General features: G+C 36.5%; 3 protein-coding genes and 1 long non-coding RNA gene across 8 annotated transcripts in view; 2 read left to right on the plus strand and 2 right to left on the minus strand.

Annotated features, from left to right (window-relative positions):
- The window catches only part of LOC111455252 (protein TIC 20-IV, chloroplastic-like), a 12,356-nt gene extending 5,429 nt beyond the window's left edge, over positions 1-6,927 (minus strand). The window contains exons 1-3 of one of the 3 annotated variants that reach the window (XM_023096852.1): positions 6,889-6,927; positions 5,326-5,452; positions 4,836-4,996 (exon numbers count right to left, since the gene is read on the minus strand). In XM_023096852.1, coding sequence (XP_022952620.1) covers positions 4,836-4,996; positions 5,326-5,452; positions 6,889-6,901 — 301 coding nt within the window. In that variant the 5' untranslated portion in view covers positions 6,902-6,927. Of the gene's footprint in view, positions 1-4,835; positions 4,997-5,325; positions 5,540-6,888 lie in introns of those variants that run through there. The other 2 variants (XM_023096851.1, XM_023096850.1) reach the window with 2 other exon arrangements.
- Positions 16-4,263, minus strand: LOC111455253. Of its 3 annotated transcripts, XR_002712558.1 has the most exons (4): positions 4,060-4,263; positions 3,889-3,966; positions 3,227-3,304; positions 16-2,241 (listed from the first exon to the last, which is right to left on the minus strand). It is a non-coding gene; the product is annotated as an uncharacterized LOC111455253 (long non-coding RNA). The 3 variants fall into 3 exon arrangements; XR_002712559.1 differs by lacking the exon at positions 3,227-3,304; XR_002712560.1 differs by lacking the exons at positions 16-2,241; positions 3,227-3,304 and adding an exon at positions 3,622-3,685.
- Positions 6,928-7,842: 915 nt separating the features above from the next.
- LOC111455345 (external alternative NAD(P)H-ubiquinone oxidoreductase B1, mitochondrial-like) lies at positions 7,843-12,572 on the plus strand. The gene is made up of 10 exons (XM_023096972.1): positions 7,843-8,033; positions 8,624-8,885; positions 9,286-9,492; positions 9,608-9,858; positions 10,006-10,225; positions 10,390-10,494; positions 10,779-11,039; positions 11,118-11,239; positions 11,922-12,041; positions 12,136-12,572. Exons 1-10 carry the CDS (start codon positions 7,945-7,947, stop codon positions 12,221-12,223), a joined length of 1,725 nt encoding a protein of 574 aa, XP_022952740.1. The 5' UTR covers positions 7,843-7,944; the 3' UTR covers positions 12,224-12,572.
- Positions 12,573-13,422: 850 nt separating this feature from the next.
- LOC111454916 (vacuolar protein sorting-associated protein 18 homolog) overlaps positions 13,423-18,722 on the plus strand; it is a 14,621-nt gene continuing 9,321 nt past the window's right edge. Inside the window, exons 1-11 of the mRNA XM_023096387.1 lie at positions 13,423-13,719; positions 14,393-14,605; positions 14,707-14,846; positions 15,269-15,364; positions 16,560-16,627; positions 16,757-16,858; positions 17,290-17,434; positions 17,732-17,875; positions 17,966-18,085; positions 18,210-18,266; positions 18,500-18,559. Coding sequence (XP_022952155.1) covers positions 13,557-13,719; positions 14,393-14,605; positions 14,707-14,846; positions 15,269-15,364; positions 16,560-16,627; positions 16,757-16,858; positions 17,290-17,434; positions 17,732-17,875; positions 17,966-18,085; positions 18,210-18,266; positions 18,500-18,559 — 1,308 coding nt within the window. The 5' untranslated portion in view covers positions 13,423-13,556. The remainder of the gene's footprint in view (positions 13,720-14,392; positions 14,606-14,706; positions 14,847-15,268; positions 15,365-16,559; positions 16,628-16,756; positions 16,859-17,289; positions 17,435-17,731; positions 17,876-17,965; positions 18,086-18,209; positions 18,267-18,499; positions 18,560-18,722) is intronic.

Genomic DNA, 18,722 nt, shown 5'->3' on the forward strand with positions numbered 1-18,722 from the left:
AACTTAGCGGGGTTCACTGTGATCTTTCTGTTTGACTACACATAACCTCAATTGTCATCTCAGACAGCCAAAACTTGCTCTTAGGGAACTTAGCGTACAATTGTTATGTTCATAACACCATCATAACTTTCCCCTCCTTGCCAACTAACTCCATCTTGGTGTACAACGACATATCGTCATTGAAGTCGTCTCTGACGATAACAAGAAAATTCCTTAAACGTTCGATTAGTCATAACCTAAACCTTAGCAAGACATTGATTAGGTCGAAAGACTTATCAATAAACTTTCCTTCCTCGTGATTGCTCCTAGTAGTTGTCTTCGATATATCTCTCTCCCTGATCCTCATATGAGGTATCCTAAACTTGTCGAGACCCTTACAAACCTACTACTTCACCAAGAATGGTCTCGTAATTAGCTCCCAATTGGCCAACATAGGTCTTTCCTCACAACAAGATAACTTGTCATGTAGCTCGCCTGAGTACTAATACTCATCTGAGCTAAATGCAGGCTCTTTTGAAAGTAAAGGTTCCTCGTATAAGTCCTCTACATTCACTTAGGTCAACTCCTGTAGTGTCTTATGGTTGATCAAGTCACGTTTCCTTTCGTAGTCATATCTTATATTGGCTCGTGCGTGTGCATCTCTCAAGTTTTTGTAAAGGATCCTATGAAACTCTCTAAAAACTCTTGTTTGGTAACTAGTCTTCCTCAAGCTCTGAGGATACTTTTATCTATGTCCAAGGTTTTCCCTAAGACGCATTATGTCTTCTGCTTCCCTTACTAATGTACTATCACCATCTCACTACTCTTCAGGTAGTTTCCAATCTCACGTTATCTAGCGTCTCTACTTCTGTCTGAGCATGCTTCACAAGTATGGTCTTACACTTATGTGTAAAAATAGAGTTCTACTCTTTGTAATCCAGATAACCTAAACAAGGGTTGGTTCTTACTAACATGCATATGAACTTTCTCCCTCCAGACACGAAGGCATGGCCATAGCTTGACCGCTTTTTCCTGCTGTTCTTAATCTTAAGGTTCACTGGATTACCTTAACAGTTTTCACGTTTGTAAGCATGTATGTTCTGACCAAGAATAAGTTAGAACACGTTCATATGATCCTCATAACCACGTGCTGCTATTGGACTCGGTCCTCTACTCCAGGGTCCAAAACGACTTGTCATCCATTAGGTGATCCATCCATAGGAATATCCTACACCCCATATCCCATTAGTGGCATAAAAGGGCACATCACACTTTTGGAAGTCCATAAACTTGAATTTAGCCTGTGAAGACTCCAATCAAACCTTGAAGTCATGACCTTCATCGCTTCACTCTCATTGTTGGTGAATTTTATCTCTCGACTTCCCGACTTAACCAAAACTCAGTTGAGGTAATGGTTTGCTTGAGGGGTATTTAATTCCTATAGTGATCGTCTTTGGTTGTACGAACAATATTGCTTGGGTCTACCTTTGTGGTTTATACTAAGGCATGCTCTATACTGTCTAAGCCTTCTACATGCTCTCCACGGAGGCATGCTTGTCATCAAGAATTATGGTCACAGGAGGCTGGGTCCTAGGTAATTCACCTCGTACTAGGCCTTAGAAAGTCTCATGTTCATCTTTGGACGTCTCGCACTCTGCGACGTCATCTCTCTATCTCCCTAAGGCTAGTAAGCTATAACATGACCTCTCTCGGCCTCCTCGCAATAACTCGTATCTAGCATTGACGTATAGAGTGATCATTCATTATTTATCGCCCTAAGGCATAATCATAGCTACCACATAACCTAAGACAAACATCAAATTCCCATGCTTTACATCATAACATAATCTACTAAACAGGGTTAGACTGCATACCTGGTCGCGGCGAGGCGTGTTGTCGAGCTGAGTCACAGAGGTGTACGACTCTCTATCCTAAAAATAAAGTCTACAGAATCAAAAACCGACTGCTCTGATACCAATCTGTCAAGACCCGATTTTCAAGGCTTCGAAAATCAGACCGTGAACTAAAAGACGAAATCGAAAATAAACAAAAAGAAAATAGAAGAAGAGAAAAGTAAAAAGATAAAAACTCCATTTGGTTAAAACAAGAGAGAGAAGATTAGTTTCGAAATTATTACAAAGAAAATTACAAATGTAAAATGAAACACAAAAGACTCGAAAAGACCGACAAGGGACTGACGCTCCGGAACGACCCCCTCTGTGACCGCACAGCTCTCGAACGCTCCTCCACCTCGACCGGCACCTAAAAAAAAAAGGGTAAAAGGAATGAGTATAAAAATTATACTCAGTAAGCCACCTACTTGTAGGCTCTCGTCGCACCCTAAACTTAACAAACAACCACGGACTTTCCTTTGGCTCTAGATCATCTGATTCTGGTCTTAGCTCATTAGGGCTTCCCCCTAGGGACTTGCCCCCTTCGGGCTTCTTTGGTTCTTAGATCTTCTATTTATACCCCTAGAGTTCCTTTTATGCTAACCCGTGTCGGACTGGTGCCTTGCGAGTGGCTACCTCGGCATGGGTATGAGATTACTTGGGGTCTTGCCTAGGAAGTGAGCTGCAACCCCCTAGCCCCATGGTAATCCCCCTGTATTTGGGAGGGCTACCTCCCCTATTCCATCCAGCTAAACGGTCAATTACGACGTGGGTATCCCGTTTCCCATACTAAACGGCTATCGAGCAGTCGAGTCCTGATCAGGAACCCGCTGGTCCCCCACGAAGCTATATCACCATCCACACACAAGTAGCCTAAGGGTACTCTAGAGGTGGCTCGTATGCCGTGGTGGTCTGTTAGCCTACTGGGGAATGTTAGGTCTTATACCTTAGTGTCTTGTTACTCTAACCACATATCCCTAGACTTTATCATTCTCGTGGGACGTGGAAATTAACTGAGTGTGCACACAACTATCATCCAGCATCATCATGCAAAATAAACATACATGCTCAACGGGGCCATGACATCCGTCAAATCCCGGAGCGCAGAGTTCACAAGTTCCTATTCTCCTTTCAGCATGAATTAAACATTTACATATAAAGCGGAAGCTTAGAACATAATAGCAACACTCAGATAATTTTCGTAATATTTCACATAATACATCCATACTCTTAACAATCAAATTACTTACATTCAATCATGGAAAAATACCACCTAAGGTAATTAAACTAGCATGCATGCATAACCAAGCGACTCCTGCAAGTATTTCTTCCTAAAGTTCCAGGTGGTGACTTACCCGATTGACGCGTGTTCTTCGTTGAGCATTTCTACACCAGTAGAGTGTCCACAAATACTGAATTTTCTCATTTAAACCCTCACGCGCTCACACGCGCCTGGGAAGGAGCTACACGCGCACGGCCACGCGCGCGTACGGACGCGCATGAGGGAGGGGAGACGCGCGCTGAGGTGTTGCCACGTGGCGCCCCGATGAACGGTCAGCCGAGGTCGAGGTCGTCGGTTCGAAACCGGAAGGACGCGCTGGAAATTCGAATTCTTTTACGCTGACGCGTGGCAACGAGAAGCCGGGTCGGTGGTCCGGGTTGCGCGCGGGTCATCGGGTCGCGAACTCGAGTAGCGGGCCGCCGGCCATCGAATCCCGCCCGACGCGAAGTATTTCTTTGATTTTTTTTCTTCTCCAATGGACGCTTGACACGTGGCCCTTCTCCTCCGGCGAAGCGCAGCCTCCTCCTTTCTCCTGCGATTTCCAGCATTCGATTACTTTGTTCCATTTTCTTTACATTTTCACATTTCGTTCTACCTAACTCGGATCAACATGGTTCTTTCACGAGATTTGTAGAGCGTATATTCATCTTTAGGCAGGTATTTTTCTTGTAATTTATTTCTAATCCCCGGGATAATTACCTTAGTCCGAAAATGGCAAGAAACATCAATACCTACCTCTTTGACGAACGCCGAAACTCCCATTTCCGATCTGAATCGATTACAACTTCCTTCTCAGGTTTTGAGCGTAATCCTCTGTAGATTAACATACTCAAATTTCAGGCTCTAACTCTTACTATATCTCAGAGATCTGAAGCAATTTCGAGAATCTGGATTCAAGAACTTTACCTTTAGATTTTTCCTCATTTCTTGATGGTTTTCGATGATCTAAAAGTTAAGAATGTTCTCTTCTAAGTTCTGTGAAGATTTCATGAAGAAGGCTCGGCCGGAACCGGACTCCTCGTGGCCGGAGCGGCGGCTACCTCCTTCTCTCTCTCTAGAACTTTCCTCCTCTCTCTATAATTTTCTTTCTCCCTATTTCTATTCCTTTCTTTCCGGCCGTTTTTCCTTCTCTTCCCTTTCTCTTTTTTTTTTTTTTTTTTTTTTTGTTTTTTCCTTTATGGAGGGTATAATGACCAAATTACCCTCCGGGATTAACCATGACCATCCTTCTAATTTTCTATCATTTTTTTTTTTTTTTTTTTTAACTTCTTCTTTTATTTCAAATCATCTTTCTCTTGGGCTGCATCTCGGATTTTGGTCCCTAAAACCTTCAATAAAATTGAGAGAGATCGACTTTCAAGGTAAACTTAGATTTTAAACTTTCCATTGTAGTTCGGGTATTACATATGATCAATGCACTCTTCCAAAAGAATACCAAAGAGACCAGTTATCAGTATGTACTACAGAGCAAGGTTTTGGGTTGTTCATACACCGATTTCCAAAGATAAGCTTATCCTATTGAATTTAAATCAAGAATCAAGAGTATAACCCCCAGACAGAGTAAACAAAAAGGGAGATGTTCTATAATCTATCATCACAATTTGTGTACACTTCAGGACTTAACAATATCTGTGCAAATGTTCAGACCAAAACAGAAACTCGACAGTTAAAAATTTTCATACCTCTAGAGGAGGAAAACTTCAGTTCTTTACAAGGTTCCTGTTTAGTATTGCTAATAGACAAAACAAGATTTGTGCCCAAATTAGCACAATCCAATCGGCGACATTGGGGCACAACCACTTGGCTGGGCTTGAAACATCCTTTCAGAACCACATCCCTGTACCTAAATCAAGATCAAATCAGAACCAAAATCCTCAGAAAGGCAATCGATTAAAATTTACATGGAGATCAACAGAGGCCGTAACAGGAAGAGGAATATCAATAATGCCAAATTCCCAATGCTTGAAGTAGTTCAACTGAGAAATTAAAACGATTGACCTAACTATTTCAGGAAGACGACCAAATACTTCAATAGTTTTCCCCCAGATATATAGTCCAAAACATTCGATCTAAATGCAAACAAAAACGAAATGAGGAAAAATACCGGATGCAAAACACAGACTCTATTTTCAGTTATTAACAGAGCGTCAACAATCGATGAAGACAACATACCGTACGGATGACGCCGTCGCCATCGTCGTCGCCGGCATCGAGAGGAGCGGGTTCTGTGAGTTGCAGCGGAGTCGGGCGCCGCTGCTCGGAGCAACGGCAATCATCTTTCCTATCTTTCCGACCTTTCCTGTTTCCGCGCAAAAAAGAAAAGGTGAGGCGGTGGACAGTGCAGTGATACTTGGCATGCAAGAATAGGGCACGTCTCTAATTTCATATTTTATTGGGCAGCGTCTCTAATTTCATATTTTATTGGGCAGCGTCTCTAATTTCATATTTTATTGGGCACTTTATAGAAAATACCAGAAACTTTTGGGGTCGTTGAGTGAGGCATTTTGCACGGTGGAATGACGGCGAGGGTTATTAGGGACATTTTGGGAATAATAATGTTAATTTGGGAATTTTAGGTGAAACTAAATTTTATTAAACACAAAATTTAGAAGGTATAAGATTGAAAATTCAACAACAAATTAAATATTTTTCAAAATTATTTATATGTCTTAGAAGAAATTAAAAACATTTTAAATTTAGAAACTATAATATAATTTTTAATTTAAATCTTATTTTGTTTTTGGTTCTTTAAGGTTTTTTTTTTCTTAATCTATTCTATTTTAATATGTATAATTGGGCATAGAGCAATCGCAATGAACTAATTGCCATAATTTTTTCTTCACCCGATCATGTCGTTTCTTCATTTCATAGCAATTTGAGTGAGCGTCTTATCATCGAAGTTCACTCTACTTGTCAATCAAGACACTACATGTCATCGCATTCTCGAGGAATTTGTTCGATACATTTACAGGAATCTTCATAACTGCCCCACTATTGTTATTGATAGGTTGTCGATTGACGCTTGTTTGATTCTATGTGTCAATTCTCTCGGACCTAATTTAAAAATACCCTCAAGCAATCTATCGTGTCCTTTGCATTGCAAGTAACAATAAGAAGACTATAAATATAGACATTCTATTTTCGCATAAATTAATTAAAATATACTTTTTAATTTTATAGTTTATTTTTAAAGTAATTTTAAACTTCCAAAATTTTTAATAATATTATTATTGGGCCTTAAAAAATTATATTTTTTTATTTTTAAAATACTTTAAAGATATTTTTTAATTTTTTTTTTGAATCAATAGTTATTTTTTAATAGGTTTAAGATATATGTTGATACCGTTCTTGGCAAACAATCCAATAAAGGTTGTAAATCCAAAAAGGAGCAAGAAAAGGCAAAGCCTTGTTGGTAATAGCTTGGAACATTTTTGTTGGAACTGAGAATGAGAATAAGACAGCCCTTTTAGAACATCCCTTTACACCTCGAATTCAGTTCTTTGTGTTTTGATGTCTTGTCCTACTATTTCTTGCCATAACTTTACAAATTTATGAGACGTTTCTTTGAAACTTTACAAATTTATGAGACGTTTCTTTTCTAATCCAATTGATTTATATCATGAAGGTTCATAAATATGACTCAGCTTTGGGATCAAAAGATCTATCCCAATGAATTAGTTGGTATCAGAAACATTAGAAGTGAATGGAAGAATAAGTGGGTTTATGAAGGATTACTTCTCGTGATCATTATTGGACTTAGAAGAGTATGCCAGTTGAAGGCATGAACGTTTCTTATTCAGCCTTGAAATTTTTTTTATAAGAATAAAATGATGTTTTAGCTCGAGACTCCAACCGCCTGGATTCCATCTTCTATCTCGATATAAGAAAAACATATCTAAATAAAGAATTGCATAATTATATTAAATTATATATGATACGAGCATAGTATGCCTATGATTTATATAGGAATTAGGAAAAAAAAAAAGAAATTATTTGTGACACATGTTCTTTTTCCAAGAATGATAAAAATTAAAGAATGGAGAATAACTTTAAAAGAGAGAAAACTTTCTTTTGTCCAAACCAAGGTAAGTTTAAGATGGATTAATACTTACTCAAAATATATTAATATTAAATTAACAATAAACAATGTTGATTAATATTAATTACGCTAAATAGTCTTATCTCCTAAATTATAGACAAATCATTACATGTGAATTACATGTGAACAGTTGACAACAATTTCCATTTTATTTATTTTCTTAATTAAAAGTCTTTTTTTAAGGATCATAACTTTAGGACTCAGGAATCAGATCATTGACTTAAAAAAGGAAATTAAAAAAAAAAAAAATATATATATATATATATAAACGGTAAAACGAAAATAGTACAGATGTCAGGATTTGGTAAGTGTAGATCCGCATGTTTTGGCGTCAAAGCCTAAGCCCTCATCCAATTATACAAAATTTTGCCCACGTGGCATAAGAAGCAACTAATTATATGCTTACGTGGACAAAATGACGAGGATACTTTTTTTTTTTTTTTAATTTTTATATATAATATAAATTAAAAATAATTATAATTATCCAGTTCCTGTTGTGATAAATATTTTTTAAGATTTAATATCAAATTTATTTATAAATTATGTATAATTTAAATTATATATTTATATTATGTACAAATTATCTAGCGCGTTTACGCCCGTTCTGTTTGTCATACAATCAAATAGCTCTTCTTCGACAGAATTCTGTACCCACTCTGTTTGTCCGAGTTCTCATTGTGTTCTTGGCTGAGATGAGATTTTTCTCCTTCTTCACTAGAGCTTCGAGAGCTTTTCATAGCTCCCCTACATACTCAAAGCTTCTGGTCATCAGCACCCTCAGGTTTCTGCTTCTCCTCGCGTTCTATTTTTCATTGATTCTTCCTAAATTCACATATCTAACAGTATTTTTCTCACTCTTAATTTGAGATGGAAGAAATAATCGAGGAAAATGCCTTTCCTTCTTCGACTGATTTGAGATTTGTTGCTTTAACTTTCAACAGCTTTAAAATTGTTTTGTTACGAGTTGCAAGAATCATGGATGATCGACTATAGGTCTGGGAATAGATTATTTAAGTTTGTATAACGATGGAGTGACGGTAATGGATGGTCACTGAAACCATGGCGTAGATCTCGAAACTTTAAGCTCTGATTTTCATGTTATAGCTCTCAGTTTCTCCATCCCCGACTGGCTTGCTCATATTTTACATTCTCAAAATGGAAGTAGTTTACTAATCGTCGGTTGTGATGGTTAAAAATTGATGAAATCTATAAAATTCTATTGAGCGCTAACCTCTCATTTCGTTTGATTCAGTTCTGTTTTCTTTCAGTAGTTTGTAGTACTAAATGGAAGAATCTCAAGGGGACTAATCAAATCTTTAGTTTTGTATTTGTTAAAGTAGCTGACTCTGAAATGGTTTGTTTTGGCTTCAGTAGCGGAGGTCTATTGGCATATGCAGATTCACAATCAGACGCTAGCAGTCCTATTGAGGAGTGCCCAAAAAAGAGAGTTCTGGTGCTTGGAACAGGATGGGCCGGTACCAGTTTCCTCAAGGATCTGGATGCATCGAAATATGATGTTCAGGTTGTTTCGCCTCAGAATTATTTCTCATTTACTCCTTTATTGCCTAGCGTTACATGTGGAACAGTTGAAGCACGGAGCATTGTCGAACCTGTTCGAAACATCGTGAAGAAGGTAATTTGTGTCATATGCTCAATTTGATCAATAGCATCATATTATGCAAGTAATGAATTAGGAGAAGAGTATGGTTTTTCTTTTTTTATAGGAAACTTGACACCATGTAATCGTCAAAAAAGAGAGGAAGAACACAGCCTAGGGGTCCCTAAGCTTGATTCTAAGGGTTAATTCAAAAGACTTCCAATCTAAATTAATCAATAAAATTGTGTATTACAGAAAGAATTGTGTGAAGCACCACATGAATAAGCTGTAAACTGTACATTTTCACAAAAGAAAAAAGAATTCGCTAGGAGAAGAGTATAGTTGTTGTTTAATTTTGTGAAGAATAGTGTCTTCTGTTAGTATTTAATCGAAATTATGAAGCTGCCTAATTACAACAATATTCCTTCTGCAATAGAGAAAAGGTGAAGTTAAATTCTGGGAAGCTGAATGCACTAAGATTGATGCTGCAAACAAAAAGGTTTTCTGCCGGTCATTAGTTGACAATAACTTGGTTGGAAATAGGGAGTTTGCTTTAGAATATGACTATTTGGTAATAGCAATGGGAGCGCAAGTTAATACTTTTAATACTCCTGGTGTCAAGGAGAACTGCCATTTTCTCAAGGTAAGCAGATCTATTTTCATAGTTTGATATACATCTCTTTGGGGTTAGCCATTTGACATTAGGCAGTTTGTCTGTCCCGTAAATTCCCATGTTATGATTTGGGTAACCATTTCAGGAAGTGCAAGATGCTCAGAAGATCCGCAAAAGTGTGATAGATTGCTTTGAAATGGCTGTGATTCCTAGTCTAAGTGACGAAGAGCGAAGGAGAAATCTTCATTTCGTTATTGTTGGAGGGGGTCCCACCGGGGTTGAATTTGCTGCCGAGCTTCACGACTTCTTTAAAGAAGATTTGGTTTATTTATATCCTACGGTTAAAGATCTGGTGAAAATTTCAGTGATTCAATCAGGAGATCACATCTTGAATGCGTAAGGAAGAACTGAGAGTTCAAACTAAGCCTGCTTTTTTTGTCACCCGAAGAAACTAATTCAAGGCTCTCTCCTGGCAATCTCACCAACGTTTTATATTGATTTATTGGTTTGACAAATTGATGAAATCTTGGTTGCTTAATGCAGGTTTGATGAAAGAATTAGTTCATTTGCCGAACAAAAATTCCAAAGAGATGGTATTGATGTGCACACAGGATGTCGAGTTATCAGTGTATCTGATAAGGAAATTAAGATGAAGGTGAAATCATCTGGAGAAGTCTGTTCAATACCGCATGGATTAATTGTGTGGTCTACAGGCATCATGACTCGTCCTGTTGTGAAGGATTTCATGGAGCAAATTGGCCAGGTTTGTTGGTTAAGATTTATGTGTTTGTAAGTATTAAGTACGGCCAGGAAGAATGGATAAAACAAAAGTTCATTCTATCTTGTCGTCTATTTTTCTCATGATGCACTAATTCTTTCCATGGGCTGTTATTCTATTCTTAACTATTAGTTATTTCTGACATATAGGGTAGTAGACGCATTCTAACCACTGATGAATGGCTTCGAGTGAAGGGCACTCAAAATGTGTATGCCATTGGTGATTGTGCTACAATTGACCAACGCAAAATTATGGTATATGATGCTATAGCTGCTTGATTATATTTTAGTACATGTATGTCTGGAAAACTGATTTTGATGGGGCATTTTCGTACAGCAATCAAATTTGATCGATGTTCTTGAAGATCCTAGATTTTCATCCATTTTACCACTTTATTGAAGTTGTAAAATTCTGTTCAGTTTTCAAGAATTTGACTTTTGGGATTCTCTTGGGCTGCGGAGGGATTTTTCGCATTAGTTTAGAATCAACTACTATAGTTTTTGATTGCTTATCAATTGCAATATGGTATTTTCACCAGAAAGATATTGCCGCCATATTTGAAGCTGCAGACAAAGATAACTCTGGAACCCTGACAGTTACAGAATTTCAAGATGTTATAGATGATATCCTCATTAGGTATCCTCAAGTAGAAATATATTTGAGGAGCAAACATCTACGTGATGTAAAAGATCTATTGAAAGATTCTCAGGGACATGAGGACGAAGTAGATATTGAAGGATTTAAGTCGGCTCTTTCTCATGCTGACACGCAGATGAAAAATCTACCAGCTACCGCACAGGTAATTGCACATCTTCATTGATGTAAAATTGCATGTTCAACTCAGCTCTCAGTATTTAATTAATGCTTTCATGTTCAGGTTGCTGCCCAACAAGGTGCGTATCTTAGCAGGTGCTTCAACCGTAGGGAGCAGTGCACTGAGAACCCTGAAGGCCCTCGACGTTTTAAGAGTTCTGGACGTTATCAGTTTCTTCCCTTCCGGTATGTCTGCTGCAATCCTTTCTATTCCATGTTCCATACCGAATGAAGAGTACTCTCAGTTTAAGCAAACATCTTTAAATGTCTTTGTGTGATAAAACAGCTATGAAAAAGTGCCCCATGGAACCAAAACCAAAAAAAGAAAAGAAAAAAAAGACAGAAATAGATCAAAAGTTCATTAAGAATCTTCAATTGTTTAGAATCTTTGATAAATGATAAGTACCAAGAAAATAGGCACTGATTTGAGCTGCACTCTAAACCTCCATCGAAGAAATCTCAAGAAATCTATGCAAGATTTTCAAAACAAAATGACAAATATGGAAGGACTATGCACTATGTTTTAAATCTCAAGTGCTAGCAACGAGAAGCCGTAAGTGCTAGTTTTTAGCTGTGCGACATATACATATGGTAAAAAGTTAGTTCCAATTCATGTCTGAGGAGTCCAATTAATTCAGTTTAGAAACACCCAAAAAACTTTTCACATTTGTACTTCTGATTCAAACTACTGTTTAGTACCTTCTTTGACATGGAATAAAGAGATTTTGTATTGCTATCTCATGGTGCATCATTCTACCCTTATTTTCCTTGGTTGTAGAAGATTAGATTATGAGAAAGTTCATATATAATTCCACCAGCATCTGAGGCCAAAAAAAAAAAAAAAAAAAAAATTATTCCCTGTTTAAAGGTACAAGCACTTGGGACAGTTCGCTCCTTTAGGGGGAGAACAGGCCGCTGCAGAACTCCCTGGAGACTGGGTTTCCATGGGTCGCAGCACCCAGTGGCTCTGGTATTCTGTATATGCAAGGTGATTTTCTCTTCATTAGAAGATTTCAACTTTCTTACACAATTTAGTTGTAACTCAACGCTTGATCTGAATCCTTCTGGTTTGGTACACTCAGCAAGCAGGTCAGCTGGCGCACGAGGTATTTAGTGGTATCAGACTGGACAAGGAAGTTTGTATTTGGAAGAGACTCGAGCGGCATCTGAAGCTAACCATATCTTCAAGTTTCAGGCTTTCAAAGAACACTCCTGAGTTCTGCCTGCTCGCTCAATCTCCAGTGGCCCTCACCAATTTGGATAATTGCTAGAAATACCACAAAATGTTTTCCAGTTTATATAAATAGTTTTCCTTTTTCTTTTAAGAAACTTGCTTTATTGTGTGCTTTGCAGTTTATATAAATAGTCTATGTTTTTTTTTTTCGTGGTTTCCATGCTTTGCTTCGAGTGTAATTGTTCATAGCAGACTACAAAGGAAATTACTTTTAATACTTGTATAAGGTGATATGTTAGTCCTTGAATCATATGATATACGTAGATATAAAATTTAAATTCCAAACTCTCTCTCTCTCTCATTTAGGGTAACACAAATGATCACTGTCATATATATCTTTCTATATCAAATTGATATTAGTTTGGTTCAATTTTAACATAAACGTGTACTTGAAACTTTAGTCAATCTTGCAATTTAAACCTTCAATTTGAAAAATATTACAATTTTGCCCTCTTCCAATTACTCAATTAAAAAGCATTATCAATACAAAAATGATAAGATTTCAAAAAAAGGTAGGACGAGAGCTCGCCTTTTGTATTTTAAAGAAAAATACAAATTTATATTATTGAAATATAGTTTGGGTTGGACTAGCCTTTTGAGTTGGGATGAGTTCATTTTTCGGGACCCAAATTGATTCGATTCGATTTCGAGTTCATGAGATAAAATCCGAATTGACTTGAGCTAAATAAAAATATATAGAAACATCGAGTGAATGGTGAATAGAGGGTAAGCTATACATTGTCTAGAGTTCACTTCCATAATGAAAATTGGCATTAAGTTTAATTAATATTTTTTCCTTATTTGTTATGATTTTATATATATTGAAATTTATGAATAATTTAAAATAATTTAAAATATTTTAAAACAATAAGGGTAAGATCGTAAGTTCACATAATTTAGAAGTCAAAAGAAATCCCAACATATATGAGTTGTTTGAGGGATGAGTTATCCATTCCGATGTTTTCACCGCCCGTGCATCCAGTTCGGTTAATTAAATAATAAACCGTTGACGATTTAATCCGATGGTCTAAACCAACCGAACTGGGTCGTTGAACCGGTTCCGAAAACAAAAGAGAACCACTCGGTTGGCATCTGTTGCAAACCGAATTGAACAAACCGGAAGCAATAATACGGTGCGTTTCCACAACTTCCAAGAGCGTAAACTCCTTCCCGCAAATTACCCGTGCGATCCCCGACGAACTGCTCCTCGGAGTAGAATTTCCCGGCAATTTGTCTGGTTCGGCACTTGAACTCTCTAGGCTTTGAGAAATGGATCCAGGGAGGCCGGCTTTTACCGTCGATCTTCTGGAAAGGTATGCGGCCAAAGGGAGGGGAGTTATCAGCTGCATGTCTGCTGGGAATGATGTCATTTTGTTAGGCACCAGCAAAGGTTGGGTCACCCGCTATGACTTTGGAATGGGAGATTCAATCGGTATGATTCTCCATCTTCACCTAATTACTTGTATGCGATCTAATCTAATTACATTTGAACAATGACGAATTTTTTTTTAGATAAGGAACAATTTCATTCAGGAATTAAGTAACAACGACGAACAGCTCGATCAGTTATGTTTTTGTCTTTAAATATCATTCGCCTAAATGGGTATGATGGCTCGTGTATTGAGTGATATTGCTAGTAGAATTGATGTGGAGCAAGAGCTGCAAACTGAATGCATTTCCTATCAAGTTGTTCATTTAGCTGACTCAATCGAAATCTATATTTTTCTGTATCGAGGGCGGTGCATTTAGAAATTGAAACTGAGTTCAAGTAGCTTTCAGCTTCATAATACTTGAGCTTTAGGGAAAGTGATGTCCTGTAATCTTATCTCAATTTAGTCATGACCCATTTGTAAAAAAATGTTAAGAGTAATTTCTGATATAGTTGGAGCTCACATTTACAACCCTTTATTGTGTTTTTAGCTCAAATATGTAAATATATTACAAAAAAAATTGATCAGGACGTCCTTTAAATCAGAATCGGGCCTATTTTTTTTCCTTTCTTCTTTCTTTTTATTTACTTTTATCTGAATCGTGCTTTTGTGACATAAATCTTTCAGTATAACATGAAATAAACATTGCATGACACTACATATTTGGAAATACAGACTATGATCTTTCTGTGGGTCGGCCTGGAGAACAATCCATCCACAGAATATTTGTTGATCCAGGAGGTAGTCATTGTATCACGACAGTTGTTGGTGCTGCTGGTGCCGATACTTTTTACATGCACGCAAAGTGGTCTAAACCTCGAATTTTACCCAGATTGAAAGGTCTTGTTGTAAATACTGTTGCCTGGAATAGGCAACATATAACTGAAGGTTGATTTCAAATCCTACTTTTGTTCACTGGTTGAAATTTGCATTATAGTTGACTCTAATTAATTTACTATTGCTAATACACGCTTCACTTTCAAGAGCAGCTTCTACAAAGGAGGTCATTCTTGGTACTGACAATGGACAACTATTTGAACTTGCGGTGGATGAGAAGGAAAAAAAGGAAAAGTATGTAAAGTTTCTTTTCGAATTAGCAGAGCTTCCAGAAGCTTTTATGGATTTACAGGTACATCATGTTCATTTGTGTCTTCCTTTCCATATCGTAGTTTTCAATCTTTTTTCTTTCTTCCTACTTGACCTCCTGATATGATTATTTAAAATTTTAGTGAATGTCAGAAGAATTATTAAATTTCTGTTCAGACGAGCACTCTATCCCTTTTTGCTGGGAATTTCAAAATTTTGTCTCGATTATCCATTAAGACTAATTAGCTGACTATTCTATGAGTTTAACGTTGAATAACTTTGCAAACTTTACAAAGTACTAGTTGAAGGTTGAAAAAATACCTCCCCTATTAATTTGTTTTCTATTTTATTCACTTTCCGCTTCCTTGTCTACAATTCATTTTGTCATCATGGATTGTTAGCACACAATTGTCTGTTCACAACTTCAATTCTGTCAACTCTTACTTGGCTTGGTTTTTTCTGCAGATGGAAACAACTAGCGTACTGAATGGAATGAGATTTTATGTAATGGCTGTTACTCCAACACGACTGTACTCTTTTACTGGAATAGGATCGTTGGAGGTAATTTAATTTTCTAATCCCTGATTCCTTAAAAAAAATGTAATTTTATGGTGCGTTTCTCACCCGGCCTTTGATAGTGTTTATTGTATTAATGAGCCAAATTGAGTCAATTTTATTATGCTATTTATGCTTTACTTCATTGGCTGTAAACGCCAAGTTTATGTTTTAATTATGTAGATGGGCTTGTATACGTCATTAGAACATTATGCTCCTTATCTACCTTCTAGGTTTCTGTAGTTAGCTCAGATTGCTTTGTTCTATGTACAAACGTTTCCAAAATGTTATATTGGTCCTAAAATAAATTTGCACAGTAATAATTATTTTCTGTAGTTATAAAATTTCTGTACTAATTAATGGTTACCAACTAAAATCAATGCATTTAATATTTTGTTAACCAAGACCTCTTGTCATGACTTCAGCTTAATGGTAGCTGCAGAAGTTTGTGTCTATCTTTTCTCCATTCTTCAGTGAAATAAAATACATACATACATATTTTGGCTTCTTATGTTATCATTTTGAGTTTTGTAATTCTTGTAGTTGCTCAAGTGACGAACTAATCTTCTATCCATATTGATCTTGAAATTTTGATTGATATTGCATTTCACTATTTTCCCTCCCTGAAGCACCCTGTTCTCAAATTTTCTTCCTATCCACAGTTCATTTCCATATTATCTGAGCAGAGAATTTAGGGTTAGATATAATAGGAAGAAAATGTTTAGAAGTGATGTAGAACGATGTGTTGAAGAATTGTGTGGTTATTATGAATAAATAAAAATTTACATTTGAAGGCCAGAAATTAAATGAGTGTATGCTATGTAATTATAAAGATGGCTTCTTTTTCACTTTGTTTTATCCCCATGGTATTCGTAGGGCTAGATATAAGGTCCATCTAAAAGAGCATGGAAATATGATGTCTTGTCTAGGGTCTCTTACTTGTCAATTGCTTCCCACTTCTCTACTATATCCTTGGCAGTCCTGCCTCTTCCAGCAGTGGTCAGTTCTCAGATAGTTATGCATGGAGCTCCTACAGAAGTTATTTGAATGTCCATTTTCCTTCCCTTAGCAATCTAGCTCTACCAAGTATAAATTAGTTCCATTCTTTTTAATCATCAAAAAAGAAGTTCCAATCTATTATAAGTGGTCTACATTGTATTTTTGTTAACAATGCTGTTTGCTTAAACTTATGTACATCCAGACTGTCTTCTCTACTTATTTAGAACGTGCAGTGCATTTCATGGAGCTTCCTGGTGACATACCTAATAGGCAAGTGACGCTTGGAATCTTTTATTCATTAGCCTATCATTTTCTTTTTACCATCTAATAGTTGGTAATCCATACTGCTACAAATTGATGAACAATGCCGTTATAAATTGGTACGTTTAATCATTTCAGTGAACTGCATTTCTACATAAAGCAAAGAAGAGCGATGCATTTTGCATGGCTTTCTGGAGCTGGCATTTATCATGGAGAGTTAAATTTTGGATCACAGCATAGGTAAGAGTTGGTATATTCTGATTTTATCTTTGAGAGTATTAATTTAATTACTTATTGCTGGCCAATTCCAAAGATTTAAAAATATTTTATTAATTCCTTAATTCCATTTGGCATTTTTTTTCTTAAGGAAAATGAAGAAGAATTAAATTCAAGTGGTGTAGCAAGTTTTAGTTAAATGAAGATTATATGAACCTACACAAGTTGATAATGGAAATTGTTTTTCCCCCTTTTTTTTATTAATCCAATGAGTAGTCCTTTGTTTACTCTTTTAAAAATAGATAGCCCCGAAAAAAAAGAAAAAAAAAAGAAAAAAGGACTTAAAAACACATGAGAGTGTTTATCAAATGTCCTTAATGTATCAGCATAGCTATGAACGATATAATCGATTACACTGTTTTGTTAATAAGCCTTTCATGCTAACCTTTTTGCAGTTCGTCAAATGGGGATGAAAATTTTGTTGAAAACAAGGCTCTTTTGGATTATTCAAAGTTAACTGAAAATTCTGGATCTGTTAAACCAAGTTCCTTGGCAGTGTCTGAATTTCATTTCTTGCTTCTAATTGGTAACAAGGTTAAGGTGAGTTGACTAAGCTACTCATGTTAGTTCATTTTTTATTTTATTTTATTTATTTTTATAATAAAGCTTTATTTTTACTTGTACCACATGCAACCTTTCGGAATATTTTTTGAACTCAATAAAGGGAGTTTGATTTTCTTGTGTATGTGTTTAATAAGTTGGTATGTATGGGAATTCATGTCCTTGAGATTTTGACGAGGTTTCTTGACCTTCTCACAAGGTTTCCTATCTGATGCATTTTTCTTTATTTCTTTTGTTCTAGCTTTAAATGCATCTTGAATTCTTAATTATTTCTAGGTTGTAAATAGAATTAATGAGCAAATCGTTGAGGAACTCCAGTTTGATCAGACAGCAGAGGCAATCCCAAGGGGTATCCTTGGATTATGTAGTGATGCGACTGCAGGTTTATTTTATGCTTATGACCAAAACTCCATTTTTCAGGTATGTCTTCTACTTCTTCCTTCTTCTTTCCTTTTCTTTGGGTTTCATTCCACATTGTAATGATAATAGAATTTATTCCCTTTAACATAGGTCTCTGTTAACGATGAAGGCCGAGATATGTGGAAGGTTTATTTGGACATGAAAGAGTACACTGCATCACTAGCCCATTGCCGTGATTCTCTTCAGAGAGATCAAGTCTATCTGGCTCAGGTACTGGCTAGATAGCTTCTGTGCATTATGAAAGCTATTTTTTTTAATATTCTACTTTCTTATCATAATATTGTAAAATTTCTAGCGCTGCCAATTTGGAGGTTGATTTGTTTCTATGATGCAGGCTGAAGAGGCATTAGCATCGAGGGATTATCTCAGAGCAGCATCCTTCTATGCCAAAGTGAAATCTCTCTCTTATTCTATTTAGTTTGCCTATTTACTTATTGGTTGTATCTGTCTTCCTAAATGGTTGTTGTTATGCCAAGTGATTTACTTGATACAAAACTGATCATTAGAAATTGTTGTCATATCAATCAAGTTTCTGCAACTTACTATTGGAGAGTTTGTAGGTTAATAGTTTTCTTTGGCTTTCATGTAGATGTGTGTTGTTACTAAGACGGAATTTTTGTGCAGATCAACTACATTTTATCCTTTGAGGAGATCACTCTGAAATTTATAAGTGCAAGCGAACAAGTAAGAAAAACATTTGTTCACTTAATCTTTGCAACTTAATGACTGTGCACGGTAACTTAATGATTTGTGTGCATCATCTAATTTTTGTTAGTTGCACAAATTACACGTGCTTTGTCCTGCAGTCCTTTTATTTTTTTAGAATCCCCCCCCCCCCCCCCCCCCC

This window comes from Cucurbita moschata, unplaced genomic scaffold (assembly GCF_002738365.1).
Source record: "Cucurbita moschata cultivar Rifu unplaced genomic scaffold, Cmos_1.0 Cmo_Scf00017, whole genome shotgun sequence".
NCBI lineage: Eukaryota > Viridiplantae > Streptophyta > Magnoliopsida > Cucurbitales > Cucurbitaceae > Cucurbita > Cucurbita moschata.

Excerpts from the sequence above, each read along its gene's own strand:
- LOC111455345 (XM_023096972.1), top strand. The coding sequence starts at position 7,945 with ATGAGATTTTTCTCCTTCTTCACTAGAGCTTCGAGAGCTTTTCATAGC. Across the intron at positions 9,859-10,005 it reads GGAGATCACATCTTGAATGC|GTTTGATGAAAGAATTAGTT; the intron begins GTAAGGAAGAAC and ends TGCTTAATGCAG. Across the intron at positions 10,226-10,389 it reads TCATGGAGCAAATTGGCCAG|GGTAGTAGACGCATTCTAAC; the intron begins GTTTGTTGGTTA and ends TCTGACATATAG.